The 20,000-nt window shown below is 47.3% G+C and overlaps 1 protein-coding gene across 1 annotated transcript in view; it reads left to right on the forward strand.

Annotated features, from left to right (window-relative positions):
• Positions 1–20,000, forward strand: part of dnah9 (dynein, axonemal, heavy chain 9) — a gene marked incomplete at its 5' end in the record, with an annotated part of 111,943 nt that overhangs the window by 84,762 nt on the left and 7,181 nt on the right. The window contains 5 exons of the mRNA XM_084135755.1: positions 3,691–3,918; positions 7,406–7,597; positions 10,271–10,462; positions 17,068–17,238; positions 19,900–20,000. The exon at positions 19,900–20,000 is cut by the window's right edge and continues 82 nt beyond it. Coding sequence (XP_083991881.1) covers positions 3,691–3,918; positions 7,406–7,597; positions 10,271–10,462; positions 17,068–17,238; positions 19,900–20,000 — 884 coding nt within the window. The remainder of the gene's footprint in view (positions 1–3,690; positions 3,919–7,405; positions 7,598–10,270; positions 10,463–17,067; positions 17,239–19,899) is intronic.

Consider the following 20,000-nt stretch of genomic DNA (forward strand, 5'->3'; position numbering starts at 1 on the left):
GTGTGTGTGAACGCTGAGAGCGTGTGTGTGTGACTGTAGTGTGTGTGAACGCTGAGAGCGTGTGTGTGTGACTGTAGTGTGTCAGATGAGGGGTGTGGCCTGGACTTTAGCACAGTAAATGTCTGTGTCTCTTCGCTCTCGGCTGATTAATGGCCGGTTGTTCCGCTGTCGTAACGCCACACTCCACTAATGAGTGCATTACATCCCAGTGTCTCATTACACACACGAGTCTGGACGTGCTCCAGCAGACACACACATGCACACACTGCCCATATAGATACAACTCTCTGAAATCAGATGTTCTGATGTGGACGATTCTCACGAGAAAATGCTGCATCATCCAACGCGATCTCAACAGAATGCCTTTCACTCTCGCACAGAGTCACGATGACTTTCACTGAGCGGTTGAAGCGTGAGGACGTGATCCCCTGGACCCGATCTCCTCCGCTCGCTGCGCTGGTCAGAAACACGCCGGTTTAACTGCCTTTGCATGAGATTCCCATCTCCGTCCTCCAGTCTCCATCAGGCTCTCCGGCCTCAGCGAGCGCTCCTCTCATGAGCTCAGGGAAGTTCCCCTCCAGTGAAGGTTAATTATACTGCAGCTCACGGCCCCGTCCGGCAGAAGTGCAGAATCCACTCACTGTGGAGAGCCAATCAATCGCTAATCCTGGAGCCAGCTGACCGGAGTCCCCTGTCCTCTCACACACACCGAGGAGAGACGGGGAGAGACGAGGAGAGACGGGGGGAGACGAGGAGAGACGGGGGGAGAGGGGGGAGACGAGGAGAGACGGGGGGAGACGAGGAGAGACGGGGGGAGACGAGGAGAGACGGGGGGAGACGAGGAGAGACGAGGAGAGACGGGGGGAGACGAGGAGAGACGGGGGGAGACGAGGAGAGACGAGGAGAGACGGGGAGAGACGGGGGGAGAGGGGGAGAGACGAGGAGAGACGGGGGGAGAGGGGGGAGACGGGGAGAGACGGGGGGAGACGGGGGGAGACGGAGAGAGACGGGGGGAGAGGGGGAGAGACGAGGAGAGACGGGGAGAGACGGGGGGAGAGGGGGAGAGACGGGGAGAGACGGGGGGAGACGGGGGGAGACGGAGAGAGACGGGGGGAGACGAGGAGAGACGAGGAGAGACGGGGAGAGACGGGGGGAGAGGGGGAGAGACGGGGGGAGAGGGGGAGAGACGAGGAGAGACGGGGAGAGACGGGGGGAGAGGGGGAGAGACGGGGAGAGACGGGGGGAGACGGGGGGAGACGGAGAGAGACGGGGGGAGACGAGGAGAGACGAGGAGAGACGGGGAGAGACGGGGGGAGAGGGGGAGAGACGGGGAGAGACGGGGGGAGACGGGGGGAGAGGGGGGAGATGGGGAGAGACGAGGGGAGACGAGGGGAGACGGAGAGAGACGGGGGGAGAGGGGGAGAGACGAGGAGAGACGGGGGGAGAGGGGGGAGACGGGGAGAGACGGGGAGAGACGAGGGGAGACGGAGAGAGACGAGGAGAGACGGGGAGAGACGGGGGGAGAGGGGGAGAGACGAGGAGAGACGAGGAGAGACGAGGAGAGACGGGGAGAGGGGGAGAGACGAGGAGAGACGGGGGGAGAGGGGGGAGACGGGGAGAGACGGGGGGAGACGGAGAGAGACGGGGGGAGAGGGGGAGAGACGAGGAGAGACGGGGAGAGACGGGGGGAGAGGGGGAGAGACGGGGAGAGACGGGGGGAGACGGGGGGAGACGGAGAGAGACGGGGGGAGACGAGGAGAGACGAGGAGAGACGGGGAGAGACGGGGGGAGAGGGGGAGAGACGGGGAGAGACGGGGGGAGACGGGGGGAGAGGGGGGAGACGGGGAGAGACGAGGGGAGACGAGGGGAGACGGAGAGAGACGGGGGGAGAGGGGGAGAGACGAGGAGAGACGGGGGGAGAGGGGGGAGACGGGGAGAGACGGGGAGAGACGAGGGGAGACGGAGGGAGACGGGGGGAGACGGGGAGAGACGAGGGGAGACGAGGGGAGACGGGGAGAGACGGGGGGAGAGGGGGGAGACGGGGAGAGACGAGGGGAGACGAGGGGAGACGGGGAGAGACGGGGGGAGAGGGGGGAGACGGGGAGAGACGAGGGGAGACGGAGAGAGACGGGGGGAGACGGGGAGAGACGGGGAGAGACGAGGGGAGACGAGGGGAGACGGGGAGAGACGGGGGGAGACGGGGAGAGACGGGGAGAGACGAGGGGAGACGAGGGGAGACGGGGAGAGACGGGGGGAGAGGGGGGAGACGGGGAGAGACGAGGGGAGACGAGGGGAGACGGAGAGACGGGGGGAGACGGGGAGAGACGGGGAGAGACGAGGAGAGACGGGGAGAGACAGGGGGGAGAGGGGGAGAGACGGGGAGAGACGGGGAGAGACGGGGGGAGAGACGGGGAGAGACGGGGGGAGACGGGGGGAGACGGGGAGAGACGAGGGGAGACGGAGAGACGGGGGGAGACGAGGGGAGACGAGGGGAGACGGGGGGAGACGGAGAGAGACGGGGAGAGACGGGGGGAGAGGGGGAGAGACGAGGAGAGACGGGGAGAGACGGGGGGAGAGGGGGAGAGACGGGGGGAGACGGGGGGAGACGGAGAGACGGGGGGAGACGAGGGGAGACGAGGGGAGACGGGGAGAGACGGGGGGAGACGGGGGGAGACGGGGAGAGACGAGGGGAGACGAGAGGAGACGGGGGGAGACGGGGAGAGACGGGGAGAGACGGGGGGAGACGGGGAGAGACGAGGGGAGACGGAGAGACGGGGGGAGACGGGGAGAGACGGAGAGACTATCTTACACTGCGTCTCACACTCGGGTTACATCTCGCCATACATCGCCTGAGAAAGCCTACTTTGTTCATTTTAATTTGTTCCTGCTCATAAATGCTTTGGCAATTGGTAATACAATGTGCATTTGTCATGTCAGTAAAGCTCATTTGAACTTGAACTTGAGAGAGAGAAAAGAAAAGAAAGAAAGGCTTAATATCTGATAGGGTCTTTAGCTCATCCTTGGGACTTTCAAGTCATTATAAACCAATTGCAATATTGAAATCATTTAGAGTTTATTTTCTTTCTTTTAAATCTTTCTCTGGGAATCAGTCACGCTGTTATAGTGATTTTAACACCAGCGTTCGGATGATGAGGAGGAGATGGGGTTAGTGCTCGAGGGTTATCAGTCTGTCATTTCCCCTTTTGTGGTTACATTTTTAATACAATGAGAAACATTGCATTTTAGAGCGTTAGACAGTACAAAAGACAATGTTCAATTCACATTTATTTGTATAGCGCTTTTTCACAATACACATCGTTTCACAGCAGCTTTACAGAGAGTGCAGGAGTCCACATTACAGTTTATATATCATATCTATATCAGAGGGAACAGTGTAAGTTATGCATGTCAGAAATCACAGTTAGCAAAACATTTATTCATTTAAACAATGTATTAATTCAATGCAGAAACAATGAGCTCACTGAAGTAATGAACACTGGTTTGTTAACAAAGGATTATGACATTTAGACAAATGTAGCATTGGTGCGTGTTGATTCAGAGTTAGCGTCATCTGAAGACTTGTGTAGAAGATTGTAGAAGGATTTTTACACCCTATGATCACTGAAGGATGGGCTGGTTGTGTTTAAATGTGTGTGTGTGTGTGTGTGTGTGTGTGTGTGTGTGCTGCAGAACATCCACCTGGTGTCGAAGTGGCTGGGCACGCTGGAGAAGAAGCTGGAGCAGCTGGCGGAGGGCAGTCACCCGAGCTTCAGGGTGTTCGTCAGCGCCGAGCCGGCGTCCTCGGCCGACGGACACATCATCCCTCAGGGCATCCTGGAGAACTCCATCAAGATCACCAACGAGCCGCCCATGGGCATGCATGCCAACCTGCACAAAGCCCTGGACAACTTCAGCCAGGTGCGGGACCTCAGACATCACATGATGCTTCTGACAGCCAATCACACACAGCACAGCGACCCTCACAGTCACACTCCACTACAGTTGTGCTGTGCAGTATTAGCCCAAAAAACCCTCAGATTTAAACCTTCTGTAATTCTCCTCACACACACACACACACCTTTCTGCTGTTTTCAAGCTATGATTTGCAGCGCACAAAAACTATTCTGGCATATTATATAGTTTTGATAGTATATAAAATAGGATTAAAACTCTTTAGTATGTGAGCCACTTTGAGTTTAACAGTGTCAGCAATTTAATATACTTTGAAAAATGTAGTTTAAAAAATGCCATTTCTTAATAATGTACTCTTTATATTCATTTTAGCTTGAATTGTTTTTGGAAAAAAATCTGTGAAAAAGTGTTTTAATATTTTGGTCTATTAATTCATAAATATTAGGGATGTCCCGATCAGGGTTTTTTGCCCTCGAGTCCGAGTCATTTGATTTTGAGTATCTACCGATACCGAGTCCCGATCCGATACTTCTATAATACATAAAAAAGAATAAAGAAGAGCGAAAAAACAGATCCAGGATGTTCCTTATTTTTTATTTAATTCACCTTATTTTAACATTCAACAACTCTGTTAACAAACAGAGCACTTCTTTGAGGTAGCATGAACAATCAAGTAATAGCCTAAATAACATCAATTCTTCACTTTTGCAGGGCTTGAATGTCGGTGCGTGAATGCGGGGATTGCGCATAATTTAAACCATTCCCGCAAGGTTAGCTTTTATAGTGCGAGAAATTCCCGCACAAATATATTTGCTTCATCTCAGAGCAAATGATTTTAAAAAATTCACAGATGCGAGAAAAAATATGTCAAACTGTCTTTTATTTTCTAATTTAATTCCTCAATCAGCGCTGGACCGGCATCTTCTGTCTTCCGCTGAGCCCTGGCCGTAGACAGATCATGTGCTTCACGCTGGCAATGCAGTGGTCTGAGTTGCGCTGATCTTATTCACACTATCGAGTGTAGGTGCAGCATTCTAACATTGAGTCATAATGAGCTGTTTGTGAAGAAATTATCCGCTTCCAAATTATGTCATTTTAATCAAGAAACTGAAACATTAAAAACCATTTTGCTCTTTATGGTGTGCGAGTGATAGAGCGCGTAACAACATTGAATGCTCGGCCGAACAGCTGATCATAGCTGTACAGGGCGCCTTATTATTTTTCATCTCCATAAATATATCTAGTAGTAAAGCTAATGCAAGGGCTAGAAATCTATTAATCTTTTGCTGATACTTCCTTGTCATCATGGAGAGCGCAGTTCATGGTTGCATAGCAACGACAGACGCCACGGAGAGCAAGCGCTTGTAGAAAGAAGGAGACAGCGGCGCGCCCGCGCTTTCACTTGTTTTTACACTTGGTTTTCACTTGGTTTTACACGTCTAGAGCGAAAATAAAAGTGCTACAGTGTTTGCAAAGCCAGTAATGTGCTTTTAGGAACTGCACTCCTAACTCTTACTGTCATCACAGTAGTAAGTTTCACATAAGGAAATGTATGTTTTTCTTAATGAAAACTAACATCTCTACCTTGTCAGGTTAGTTTGAGCCTGTTTCTGTTCTCATCAAGGACGTTTACAACGGCACTAAAAAGTCTCTCACTGTCCACAGAGCTGCAGGGGGCACTGAGATACTGTGTTGCAACAGCAGCCATAGAATACCTCCAGACCGCAGACATACTCGCGCTTTCCGCTTCAAGCTGCTTCCGTGTTCTACTTTGCCGGCATTTAACCAATAGCGTCTCTGCAACAAAGTGATGTCATGCCGCACGCGTTGCTGTTTCTGTGTGGAGTCAAAAGGGTCTAACTCTGTGCCACCGCATAACTAAAGATGTGTTAAAAAATAATGAGAATATATATACATATATATCCGAGTCCTGATCGGGAGGTAACGTCCGAGTCCGATCGAGTCTGAAACCACGTGATCGGATCTGGACATCCCTAATAAATATCATTGTTTTTGGTGACAATCACAGTTGGATCAGCCTGATGCTTTTGACTTCATGCCATCCAATAAATATATATACAAATACAAATAAATCTCAATACGTCCTTCATAGAAGAGGTGTTAAGCTACTGCATGTGTAAAGTGCATTTCTGCATACCAGTGTAATTTCCCGAGCTGTGTTCTGTGTTCTGGCTGATCCAGCACTCAGATCTGAGTTACAGTGGTGCCTGTGTTCTGGATGAGCTCGATCTGGGGCAGAACGAGTCGCATTCTGGTCTCGTACACACCTTGAGAGTAAATCAATGACAGAGAAAAGGCCTAAACAGCTCTAACTCTAGCGAGCCGCAGTAATCCAGAAGATGACAGCTACTTTCATATTGACCTTTTCATCCGTCCGAGCAGAGAGCAGTCATGTGCTTCGTGTTGGCCTCGTCAGATTCAGATGATTTTTAACTCCTGGTGATTGGTTTGATTGTGACGAGCAGTGACACACCGCTATGGAGATGGTAAACCGATGGAGGCTCGTGGATGTGTGTGTCGGGACTGGAGCGAGTGCTGAATGCTAATGCTGGATCAGGGCTTTAACTCCTCTATTATTAAAGCTGCACCAGCTACTGCATACAGCCTCAGTGTGTGTGTGCATGTGTGTGTGTGTGTGTGTGTGTGCGTACATTTGCAGAGGACAGATTCTGAGTATGGGTTTCCATACTTGGCCTTCAGATGTCACTCACTTATAAATAAGCTGAGGATATTTGTTGAATGACGTTTTGGATTGCTTATATCTCTTGAACTGTACCTCAGTCCCTTACTGTAAAGCAAATGTACCGAACCAAACTTTTTTTTGATACAAAATATATATTTTACAAAATAATTTGGTCTCTAAAATTGCTAGAAAATCAAAGCCGTCTGTCTAACCAAGTTGTGTCTAAATTTGAAGTTGATATCACACAATTTGAGTCACTCAGAGGTTTTAAAGTACCATTTTCATAGTAAAAGCAATGTCCAATTTCAAAACACTTTTTAAGTGTTTAAGCTTTTGAATGATACCTAATTTATTATTAATGAAAAAAAGCACTAAAATAAGCATGCCGAGTGTCCAGCGCAGCAATCGCTGCTGTATTAGGGCTCCCAGAAGCGCAGGATAGTTGTTTAATGACGTTATTGGTTTGCTTGTACAAACAAACGAATCCCATGAGGAGCAGATGCGTTTGGCTCCGCACCTTCAGTCCCACAATCCCTCACACTCTCTGAAGGCTTTGAAATGATGAAAGCTCTGACAAGCTGTGACAATTACAAAGCAGTCTCAGTTCCTAAATATACTGGATCGGAGCCATTCTTTACTCTGTCCTGACGGCTGATGTCCACTGGGACCCTGGCAGTGACAGAGCAGCAGAGGTTCCTCTGGCATGGCGGATGTTGTTGTAGAATGTGAAGTGTGATGCCGATGTGTGCGGTGATTGATGTGTTGTGATCGATGTGTGTTGATTGACAGGACACGCTGGAGCTGTGTACGCGTGAGCGCGAGTTTAAGAGCATCCTGTTCGCCCTGTGCTACTTCCACGCCGTAGTGGCGGAGCGCCGGAAGTTCGGCCCTCAGGGGTGGAACAGGAGTTACCCGTTCAACACCGGCGATCTGACCATCTCCGTCAACGTGCTCTACAACTACCTGGAGGCCAACAACAAGGTGAGTGTGTGTGTGTGTGTGTGTGTGTGTGTGTGTGTGTGTGTGTGTGTGTGAGAGAGAGTTACCCGTTCAACACCGGCGACCTGACCATCTCCGTCAACGTGCTCTACAACTACCTGGAGGCCAACAACAAGGTGAGTGTGTGTGTGTGTGTGTGTGTGTGTGTGTGTGTGTGTGTGTGTGTGTGTGTGAGAGAGAGTTACCCGTTCAACACCGGCGACCTGACCATCTCCGTCAACGTGCTCTACAACTACCTGGAGGCCAACAACAAGGTGAGTGTGTGTGTGTGTGTGTGTGTGTGTGTGTGTGTGTGTGTGTGTGTGTGTGAGAGAGAGTTACCCGTTCAACACCGGCGACCTGACCATCTCCATCAACGTGCTCTACAACTACCTGGAGGCCAACAACAAGGTGAGTGTGTGTGTGTGTGTGTGTGTGTGTGTGTGTGTGTGTGTGTGTGTGTGTGTGTGTGTGTGTGTGTGAGAGAGAGTTACCCGTTCAACACCGGCGATCTGACCATCTCCGTCAACGTGCTCTACAACTACCTGGAGGCCAACAACAAGGTGAGTGTGTGTGTGTGTGTGTGTGTGTGTGTGTGTGTGTGTGTGTGTGTGTGTGTGTGTGAGAGAGAGTTACCCGTTCAACACCGGCGACCTGACCATCTCCATCAACGTGCTCTACAACTACCTGGAGGCCAACAACAAGGTGAGTGTGTGTGTGTGTGTGTGTGTGTGTGTGTGTGTGTGTGTGTGTGTGTGTGTGTGTGTGTGTGTGTGTGTGTGAGAGAGAGTTACCCGTTCAACACCGGCGACCTGACCATCTCCATCAATGTGCTCTACAACTACCTGGAGGCCAACAACAAGGTGAGTGTGTGTGTGTGTGTGTGTGTGTGTGTGTGAGAGAGAGTTACCCGTTCAACACCGGCGACCTGACCATCTCCGTCAACGTGCTCTACAACTACCTGGAGGCCAACAACAAGGTGAGTGTGTGTGTGTGTGTGTGTGTGTGTGTGTGTGTGTGTGTGTGTGTGTGTGTGAGAGAGAGTTACCCGTTCAACACCGGCGACCTGACCATCTCCGTCAACGTGCTCTACAACTACCTGGAGGCCAACAACAAGGTGAGTGTGTGTGTGTGTGTGTGTGTGTGTGTGTGTGTGTGTGTGTGTGTGTGTGTGTGTGTGTGTGTGTGTGTGTGTGTGTGTGTGTGAGAGAGAGTTACCCGTTCAACACCGGCGACCTGACCATCTCCGTCAACGTGCTCTACAACTACCTGGAGGCCAACAACAAGGTGAGTGTGTGTGTGTGTGTGTGTGTGTGTGTGTGTGTGTGTGTGTGTGTGTGTGTGTGTGTGTGTGTGTGTGTGTGAGAGAGAGTTACCCGTTCAACACCGGCGACCTGACCATCTCCATCAACGTGCTCTACAACTACCTGGAGGCCAACAACAAGGTGAGTGTGTGTGTGTGTGTGTGTGTGTGTGTGTGTGTGTGTGTGTGAGAGAGAGAGAGAGAGAGAGAGAGTGGAACGCCTGCTGACATATGCTCCTCTAAAAGAGACTGATTGTGGGTCTGAGTGTGTTTAATTACTCACACACCTACACAACAACCTGCTCCCAATTTAATATTTATGTCCATTCATTACACGGAGCAATAAAGAACCAGCGCTTGTTTTTATGGCAAAAACCCAACACAGCACAGCCATGGACTCGGACTAGATGTGCATTTCCAGAAGGAAATATCAGGAGGACAGTGGGAAAGTGTCAGAAAGCTTTGCTTCAGTGTAAATGAAATTATAAAATGTTAAAGCTATTGTCATGTTTCAGTCAGTTTCACTCGAGCTCTGTGAATCAGCTATAAATGGTTCAATATACAGTATGAAGGCAACACCAATCACAGTTAGAGAAAGAAGACCAGCTGTAATTCAGTGCTGAATATTGAACATCTATTGGTTTAAAGGGATAGTTCACCCAAAATTTGGCATAATTTCCTCTTCCTCATTTACTCTAAATTCATCCAAAATGGACAATTAAACCTAATGAAAGTAGCCGATATGACTTGCACTGTTCCACAGCAGAGAATTATCAGTGAACAATGACTTACATTTCTGTCTGGATTCAGAAGACGCTCCTGTAGGTCTTGTTTAGGAGCTTAAAAGTATAACCCAAATAAATAAATCACTGAGTCGCGTTCAGTCGGTGTTTACAGTCGGTGTTTGAAATCTGCTGCAGTCCGTTGGAAACCGTCTGTAAGTGTGTTGAGTCAGTCTCAGAATGTTTCAGCTAGTCGCTAAGTGTGTCCCCGGCCTTAGCGAATGAGTCCGTGCACGAGATTAAAGAAAGCGGGCAAAGAATATTTTCATAATATCATGAGCTGACTGAAATTAAGAAAGTCATCAGCATTGATATTCAAAATGATAAGCAAGCGCTGCTTTGTTTACGGTTTGTACATCTGCAACTCTCAGTGTAACGGAGCTGACAGCTGTAGAAAACGGATTAGTCTCATATACCTCTAATGCACTCTAGGGAGCAACGCTGAATGTTGGGAGTTAATCATGGGTTGTAAGTGCTGCGGTGTGGTGGTTCAGGCCTGCTGGTCAGATGGTTGCAGGTCCTTCTTTAAGAAGAGAGGTCTCTCTCTCTCTCTCTCTCTCTCTCACACACACACACTCTCTCTTCCTCCAGGTGCCCTTCGATGACCTGCGCTACCTCTTCGGGGAGATCATGTACGGGGGTCACATCACTGATGACTGGGACCGCAGGCTCTGCAGGACGTACCTGGAGGAGTTCATCAAGCCCGAGATGATGGACGGGGAGCTGTACCTCGCACACGGCTTCCGTCTGCCGGGGAACCACGACTACAACGGCTATCATCAGGTACAAGAGAGAATCACTGCTCAGGCCTGCATAATCATATCTGATTACAGTGATGAGGACGACTGCAGATCATTTGCTGGATGTAAAGCCAGTTCCGGTTCACTAGGTCAGGGGTCAGACTGGGGTGTGTGGAAAATATAAGATAAAATATATTTTTTAGTTTTTTTAGGGCTTAAAATTTAACATTTTCATGATTCATTTTGACTTTAGTACAGTGCCAATATAAAAGCTAATTATTTAGTATTGGAAACAACATTTCTTTCTCAAAACATATATCTGTGAACCCCCTGAACTAGGTGAACTAGATATGCTGTAGATGCCCTGGTTACAAAACAACGCAGTGCGAGTTCCGTCGAAAGGGAACGTCTCGGGTTACGTCTCGGGTTACGACTGTAACCCTTGTTCCCTGAGAAGGGAACTCGCACTGCGTCGATGACGACACTATGGGGAATTGGCGTAACACGACTGAAGTATGAATGAAACTAATCCAATCCTATTGCCGTTGCGTAATGACGTAGCGTGTGGCGGCATACACGGAAGCTACAAAGGGACGCCGGCACACAACAGCGTTAGCTTTGCGATGAAGCAAGTCGCTCCCAGGCAGGAGGAGGCATGGCGAAGGGACCTTCTTAGGGCCTGCTCACATATCGCGTCTTTTGCGCGCGCAAGTTCGCTATTTCAAATGTAGGCGCGCGGTATGCGTGCTCATAATGGAAGTGACGCGGTCGCGGTGCGACGAGCTCGTTTTTTCCAAGTGCGTCCGCGCCGCATCGAGATAAAAACATCTCAACTTTTCAGAATGCCGCAAGCGCACCGCAGGTCACGTGACAAGAACCAAGCTTAGCAACGAGAGACGCCTCCGGAGCGCAACCACCCGAGCGCTTTGGAAAAAGGAGAACGCGGCGCGCCTAGCGTTTTCTATGCGTTTTTAGGCGCGATATGTGAACGCCGCCTTAGGGAACAAGTCGTAACCCGAGATGTTCCCTTTCGAGGGAACTCGCACTGCGTCGATGACGACACTATGGGGAATGAGTACCCACTATGCCACAACGAAACCTGCCTGTCCCAGTGTGAAGCTGTCTCAGGCACAACTAGGACGAGAGCACTCGTGCGCTGAGTGTAGAGGGGAGGTCCAGACTATAAAACCTCATGAATGTGTGCGGACTGGCCCAGCCAGCTGTATCACATACCTCATGAATAGGTGTCTCTGAAAGGAGGGCTCTAGAAGATGCCATGCCTCTGGTAGAGTGAGCCCTCACGGCCAAAGGTGAAGGCAAACTGTGTACTTGATAGGCCAGGGAAATAGCCTGAACTACTGTTTGGAGGTGAGGAGCCCCTTATTGGGTGACCCAAAACACACCAGCAACTTGTCCGCTTTCCTCCACTGAGAAGACTTCTGAACATAGATGTTTAGTGCTCTGACAGGGCAGAGTAAATGAAGTCTCCCATCTTCCGCCGTCACATTAGGTGGGGGATGAAATGCCTGCAGAACCGTTGACCTTGCCATATTCGACGGCACCTTAGGGACATAGCCCGGTCTGGGGTGCAAGATGGCCTTAATTCTCCCAGGAGCAAACTCCAGGCACTGTGGAGATATGGAGAGCGTCTGGAGATATCCTCCCCTCTTAAGAGAGGTAACGGCAAGGAGAAAGACCACCTTAAGTGACAGGATCTTGGCCTCAGCCAACTCCAGAGGTTCGAAGGGGGCCTCGACCAGCCCTTCGAGAACCACTGCCAGGTCCCATGTGGGAACTCTGGTCCGATTTGCAGGTCTCATCCTCTAAGCCCCACGGAGGAAACGTACGACCAGCTGATGTCTCCCCAGAGGCCCATCACTCAGAGGAATGAGGAAAGCCGTAATGGCAGCCACGTACACCTTGAGTGTGGACGGGGTAAGACCAGCAGAGAAGCGATTCTGCACTGAAGCCACCAGGCAGTTAACTGGATCCACGCCACGCTCTCTACACCAAATGGTGAAAACATTTCCTTGTGCAGGGAGCTCTAGAGCTAAGTATGGTCTCGACTAGGGCTGGGTATTGACACAAATTTCACAATTCGATTCGATTTCGATTCACAAGCTTGCAATTCGATTCAATTCCGATTCAATTCGATTCAATATTGATTATTTTGGATATCAGGTACAATACATTGCAAATTTTCTCAAGGAAAACAAATCTCTTAACTAATGCTGTAAACTATGGGAGTCAGTTGTAGCCTACAGGCTTCATTAGCCTACTATACTATTGAAGGTACAAATTAACTGATTTGTATACAAACACTTAAATTACACTTATTTATTTTTATAATAATAAGTATAATATAATAAGTTATATAAAATATAAACATTTAAATGGTGGCTGTCATAAAAACTTGCCAGATTTATTCAAACATGCATTCAAAATTGAAGAACATTAAAAATTATAATGAATATGTAATATGGTGCATATATTTAGCAAAATAGAGTTAAAAAGAGTTAATTTTTCTAGCTGACTGATGAGTTTATGGTATAGGATATGGTTTTTCTGAGGTAAATGTGACGCTACATGACATTGTTTACAAGCTGATTTACTGACGTCTTTCCATGATTGAAACACTGATTGAGTGATTCCATGTGATATGATACGGATTTCGATAACTTGTACTCTACCTTTTAACATACTTTCAGAAGCTCATTCATGTTTATTTCGCTCTGTAACTGGTGTTATTAATGCGGAAGAGAAGATCATGTGCTTCTCTACAGCTGAGCTGAGCCAGAGCGATCTCACGCCACAGCGCCAAAACGGTATTTATGTTTTTGAATTTCATAAGAAAATGGACGTAATTTGAAATCTGAGACTTTGTTTCATATCAATAGTAACAAAGCACAAAGATTACTGTGATTTATTGGATGGGATGCGCTACAATGTTACATTCATTCATCAACTGAAAACAGGATGACTAATCGATTCTTGGGATTTAAGAATCGATATCGGTTCGTAAAAATGAGAATCGATTAAAATCGAGAAATCAATATTTTTTACCCAGCCCTAGTCTCGACTACTCCTGCTGACAGGCCAGCCTCTCGGTACAGTGCCCCCTCGGGGGCCAGACCCACAGTTTCCACAGCTCTGGCCAAGGGTGGAATATTAAGCCCTCTGCCTGTGTCAGCAGGTCCCTCCTTAGGGGGATCTCCCATGGAGGGCCGTCCAGGAGCGATATTATGTCTGAGAACCATACTCATGCCAGCCACAATGGGGCTACTAGCAGTAGACAGACCCCATCGCAATGGACCCTCTCCAGATTTCTCCCGGGAGCGATCGGGGGCAACGCGTACAGACGCCGCCTCGGCCACACCTGCACCATGGCAATCAACCCCAGCGGGGCTGGATGCATGAGGGAGAACCACAGTGGACAGTGTGTTGCCTCTTGAGACGCGAACAGATCCACTTCCACTGGGCCAAACCTCTCGCATATCGACTCCACCGCCTCATAGAGGGCGTGATCTCAGACCTCCCCTGATGATTTAAATAGGACACCACTGACATATTGTCTGTTCTCACAAGAACGTGGTGACCATTGAGGTCTGGCAGGAAACTCATCAGAGCTCGGAAAACCGCCAGCATTTCCAGGCAATTTATGTGCCAGGAAGAATGATGGTCCTGCCATAGACTTCTCGCAAAGCGGACATCCATGACCGCGCCCCAGTCCGTGAGGGAGGCGTCTGTTGAAACGGCTTTCTGGTGAAATAACGCTCCCAGCACAGGGCCTTGGGACAGGAACCAAGGTTTCTTCCACATAGATAGGGAACGATGCTGTAGCGCTCTCATGTGCAGCAGGCCAAAAGGTAACACGTTGGACGCTGCTGCCATGAGCCCTAACACTCTCTTTTTTGAAAACGTTTTACAGTGATGGCTTGGACTAGCTTTATCCTGGTCACCATGGCCAGGTTGGACTCGATTCGTGCATCGTAACCGAGTCCCTCACCACCCCCAGGAACATTGTTCTCTGGGCAGGTGCCAACACACTTTCCTTTGTGTTGAGTCTCAACCCCAAGCTCTGGATGTGGGCAAGGACGACATCTCAATGCCAAACTGCCAGTTCCTGTGACTGGGCCAGAATAAGCCAGTCGTCGATGTGAATTAGCAATCGGATGACCTGAACCCTCAGCAGAGCTAGAGCTTTCGCACTTTCATTTGGTGAAAGTGCGAGGGGAGAGAGCTAGGCCAAACGGAAGAATCCGATATTGGTATGTTTCGCCCCCGAAAGCGAACCTCAGGAACCTCCTGTGAGATGGAAGGATGGATATGTGGAAGCAGGCGTCTTTCTTGACAAACCAGATCAGATCTGACATCTTGAACCTGAATCTCCTCAGAGACCGGTTCAGATGTCTTAGATCTAAAATTAGATGCAACCCTCCATCCTTCTTTGGAACTATGACGTAGCGGCTGTAGAACCTGGACTCCCTCTCTGGTGGAGGAACATGTTCTATAAGTCTCACATAAGTTAGGACCTCTTTCCCGTTGCCTTCCTGGCCTGAAGGACGGTCCTCAGATCTGTATTCTCAGGAGGCTCAGAGTCCCAAGCTCTCTGAGGGGGACCTCTAGAAGCGACACTCTCCTTTTGGCCCTGCCGGTATGAGGAGCTCGATGACGGCTGAGGCTGCCCCCTGGTGGCAGCCTTTTTGGACCTTGACCTTGCTGTAATCCAACACTGGGGGATTAGACAGGCGCGAGGAAAATGGCCTTTTCCATGACTTACACAAGAATGGCAAACACCGGCATGAAGGCTGTGATCGGTGCTGCAGAAAGCGCTCATCAAGCTTGCTTCTAGCCTGCGCTTCCTGCCTCTCTTGTGGCCAACTGATGTTTAATTTGGCCACTGCACGTGTCACAACCTCCACGAGCTCCTCATACACGGGTGCAGTCTGAAATGGGATTCATCCAGATCCCCCACCTGGCATCTGAATCAGCACCGGGCTCTCAACCCGAGTTAAAGAGACAGCGGGGCGGGCTTCCACACGGGGAGTGAAGAGATCTGAGCTATCAGATGAGGACCAAGAAAGTGCCGAAGCAGTCTCGATCTCTCTGCTAGCTCTCTCTGCTAGCTCTCTCTGCGAGCCCCACGATCTGATCGGACTTGAACTGCGGGGAGCGCAAGCCTGGACGGCTTCATCAAATATAGCCAAGCGGCAGCAGTACACATACACACACATCTCATGTGTGTCCCCACCCGTGATAAAGCGAGGGAAGGGATGCACACACTTCTTTAACTACTCACTTGCCCATTTCGATATATAATTTATTTCACAGACAGCACCAAATAGACAGATAGACAACAGAGAGCGCTTGCTGAAGAGCGAAAGCTAATGCTGTGGTGTGTCGGCGTCCTTTTGTAGCTTCCATGAATGCCATCACACGCTACGTCATCACGCAATGCCAATAGGATTAGATTGAATTTCATTCATACTTCAGACGCGTTACTCCAAGAGGCATTCCCCATAGTGTCGTCATCGATGCAGTGCGAGTTCCCTCGAAAGGGAACCTGACATGCTTTAACCAGCTAGTCAGTGATCATCAGCTTCACTGTACGATAATAACTCCTATTCTGTTCCAAAAGCCTTGCGAGTTTGGAGCTACATGATGGTGAGTACCGAGTGATGTCAGAGTCACCTGATTAAAGGAGGATTATCTGTGGAAGTGTGACTCGACTGGACTGATCCTATTTAGCCTGTGAATGCATGAATTCTACCACAGCGTTTTAGAGTTTTTTTCAAAGCACATTCCTCTCTTCATGCATCTTCTGCATGTGTCTAAAGCCCAGCTTATTAATTAAGACTCATTTCTGTCCGATAAATTCAGGTCTCTGGGATGCTGGTCATGCATGGGGAATATCACGGCAGAGACCTGCATGCTAGATTTCATCATTAGGGTGTTGTGTTTGTGTTTCTTGTGTGTGTGTGTGTGTGTGTGTGTAGTGTTGTCTTTGTGTTTCTTGTGTGCGTGTGTGTAGTGTTGTGTCTGTGTTTCTTGTGTGTGTAGAGTTGTGTTTCTTGTGTGTGTGTGTGTGTGTGTAAGTAGTCAGGATGCCTGCAGTGTTCCTGAGGCTCAGTCTCTGTCATCGGCTCCGCTTTAGAAGCATCACAGCAGACGAGAGACCCAGTGGACTCACTCAAGCTCACTCCTTCTGTCTAATGATGATCAGGGAACAGTTCTCAGAACTTTAGCTTACGTTCTGACAAGGAAATGTTCTTCTAGTAATATCAATTGAACATTTGTTCAAAGTTATCTGGTCTTTAATAATGTTCTCAAAACATCAGCACAAAAACATTATTTATACATCATTCATGGAGTGTTTTTACCTGAAACGTTTTAGTTGGAGTTCATCTAACGTTTTTTAAATGTTGCTACTTATTTCAGAACGTTCAGAGAACATTTAAAAATAACATTCCCATAATGTTTGAAGAATGATACAATGGAATGTTCCCTTAGCATTTACATAACCAATCTTTTTTTTTTAAAACATTTAATAAACTAGATGTTTTGAACGTTCAAACATATTTTTGTGAGTTGGATTATGCGAGTCCCACGGCTCATCAGGACTCAGGACTCTCTCTGGATGTGTTTCAGTACATCGATGCGGCTCTCCCGGCCGAGTCCCCGTACCTGTACGGCCTGCACCCGAACGCAGAGATCGGGTTCCTCACGCAGACCTCGGAGAAGCTCTTCAGAACCGTGCTGGAGATGCAGCCCAGAGACAGCGGATCCGGAGAGGGGGCGTCCGGCTCGCGCGACGACAAGGTTCTGGACTCAGTACTGTATATAAGACACACTCACACCTAAAGCTCTTCCCACATTATTTAGTACCATGTGTAAAGAGGAGGAAAAATCAAGAATTTACCTCATGATACCGCATTTTCACAGCAAAAATAATTAGGTTTAATTCAGCATAATTGGGGGTTTTTTTTCCCAGTCATCTCAATGGAAAAAAGTGTTAATGCACCTGTATTGACCTTACTCAGGGATATTATAGCAGCTGTTTCCAGAATGAGGACGAGCACATCTCTGCCTAGTTCAGCTACAGTCAAACCAAACATTATTCAGACACCAGATATCATTTTTGATATTGTTTTTTACTAGTGTGTGCAGGACAATATAGTTCATTTATGTAAGTGGGGAGAGCAAAATAAAGTAAACTGTGACATGTTATACCCAAAGATTCTTCATACAGTGAGTACCAGTAAAATGTATAAAAATTTGGGACCAAAAATGATTCGGACACTTTGATCTGATCATGTTTTGCTGAAGTGTGTTTTGTCTTTAACTGCTAATGCTCTTTTTACACACAGACTGAACACAATGAAGCATTGCTTGGTGATTGGTTGAGCTAAACTGGTATTGTCTAATTGTGTAGTTAAATTTAACAGCTGACAGATATTCAACATAATTCATGTGTGAGACAGTCTAACAGAAGGACGGACAAAACCAGTCAAATATCAGCTGAGTTCTGCTCATATTTTATTACCATTTTCTAAACTATAGCGAATAAACTGATAATGTGAGAAATGCTGAAGTTTTCTGAATACATTTTGGTTTGACTGTATCTGTGTTACATTTAACCTCATTAAACTCCCAGAAAGGGTGACGGTGATCCCGAGACAGACACTGAAAGGTCCTCGTGTCTGAGAGGGGAAAGTCGCTGGTTTGGAGGCCTCTGACATTTAAACCATTAGATATGAGAGCCGTGTAAGAGTGCTTGAATGCATTATGACAGCTGACCTTTTTAAGTTAAGAGATTGGGATTTGTAAGCAATGACTCCTTTGCATTAACTCCTCATGTATCTGACAAAGACTAATAGATCTACAGAGAGGAATGTGATTAAATGGCCCAGTTTCACTTCCACATGCTGTGATTGAAAACATTCACTCGTTCCTCATGTCCTGTAACTCAGACGCTGATGGGAATGGAAACAACTTCATCACATGCATGTGCTTTCTTGTGCCTTACTTTAAAAATCAATTCCTTAAAGTCTTTGTGCACATCCTACTTTGTTAGCTTGTCATGTTTAATATGTTTAATGATTATTATTATTATTATTAATTAGTATATTGAAACCCTACCATCCAAACTGTGTTTCTGTGCTCATCCGCCCCTAAAGCAGTGACAGCGTCATCAATAACATAATTAGTAGGGCTGGGTAAAAAATATCGATTTCTCGATTTTAATCAATTCTCATTTTTACGAAACGATATCGATTCTTAAATCCCAAGAATCGATTAGTCATCCTGTTTTCAGTTGATGAATATTGTTGCGCGCATCCCATCCAATAAATCACAATAATCTTTGTGCTTTGTTATTATTGATATGAAACGAAGTCTCAGATTTCAAATTACGTCCATTTTCTTACGAAATTCAAAAACATAAATACCGTTTTGGCGCTGTGGCGTGAGATCGCTCTGGCTCAGCTCAGCTCTAGAGAAGCAGCGCGGAGCGCACATTTCTTCTCTTCCGCCTTAATAACACCAGTTACAGCGCGAAATAAACATGAATGAGCGTCTGAAAGTGTGTTAAAAGATAGAGTACAACTTATCGAAGTCCGTATCATGTTACATGGAATCGCTCAATCAGTGTTTCAACCATGGAAAGACGTTAGTAAACAATGTCATGTAACATTTACCTCAGAAAAAAATATCCAGTGACCATAAACTCGCTAGTCTGCAAGAAAAATTAACTCTAGAGAGGAGCATTTTGTTAAATATATGCACCATATTACATATTCATTATAATTTTTTATGTTCTTCAATATTTAATGCATGTTTGAATAAATCTGGAAAGTTTTTTATGACAGCCACCATTTCAATTTTTATATAATTTCATATAACTTTATTATTATAAAAATAAATAAAAGTGTATTTTAAGTGTTTGTATACAAATCAGTTAATTTTTACCTTCAATATTATAGTCGGCTAATGAAGCCTGTAGGCTACAACTGACTCCCATAGTTTACAATAATAGTTAAGAGATTTGTTTTCCTTGAGAAAATTTGCAATGTATTGTACCTGATATCCAAAATAATCGATATTGAATCGAATCGAATCGTAATCGAAATCGAATCGAATTGTAAGCTTGTGAATCGAAATCGAATCGAATTGTGAAATTTGTGTCAATACCCAGCCCTAATAATTAGATGAGTCCATTTCCTGATTGAATATTTGAATCATCCTCCAAATGATCATTTCCTCTGTGTACAGTGTTCTGATTCACCAATAATCATACCTCAGCAAATGATCAGTCAAGGAAGACGCTTGGAAAAATGACCAAAATTACTGATTAACATTCTGTATCATTTTTGGCCTGTTATATTTTAATTGATGGAGGACTTAACAAAAAATTAAAGACTTTTGCCACGGAGATATAAATATTTATTTCTGACTTCATCTGGCGTGTGTTTGTGTGTCCAGGTTAAAGCTGTGCTTGATGAGATTCTGGAGAAGCTTCCGGAAGAGTTCAACATGACTGAGATGATGGGGAAGGTGGAGGAGAGAACGCCGTATATCGTTGT

The sequence above is a fragment of the Abramis brama genome, assembly GCF_963993115.1.
Source record: "Abramis brama genome assembly, chromosome: 14".
Lineage (NCBI taxonomy): Eukaryota > Metazoa > Chordata > Actinopteri > Cypriniformes > Leuciscidae > Abramis > Abramis brama.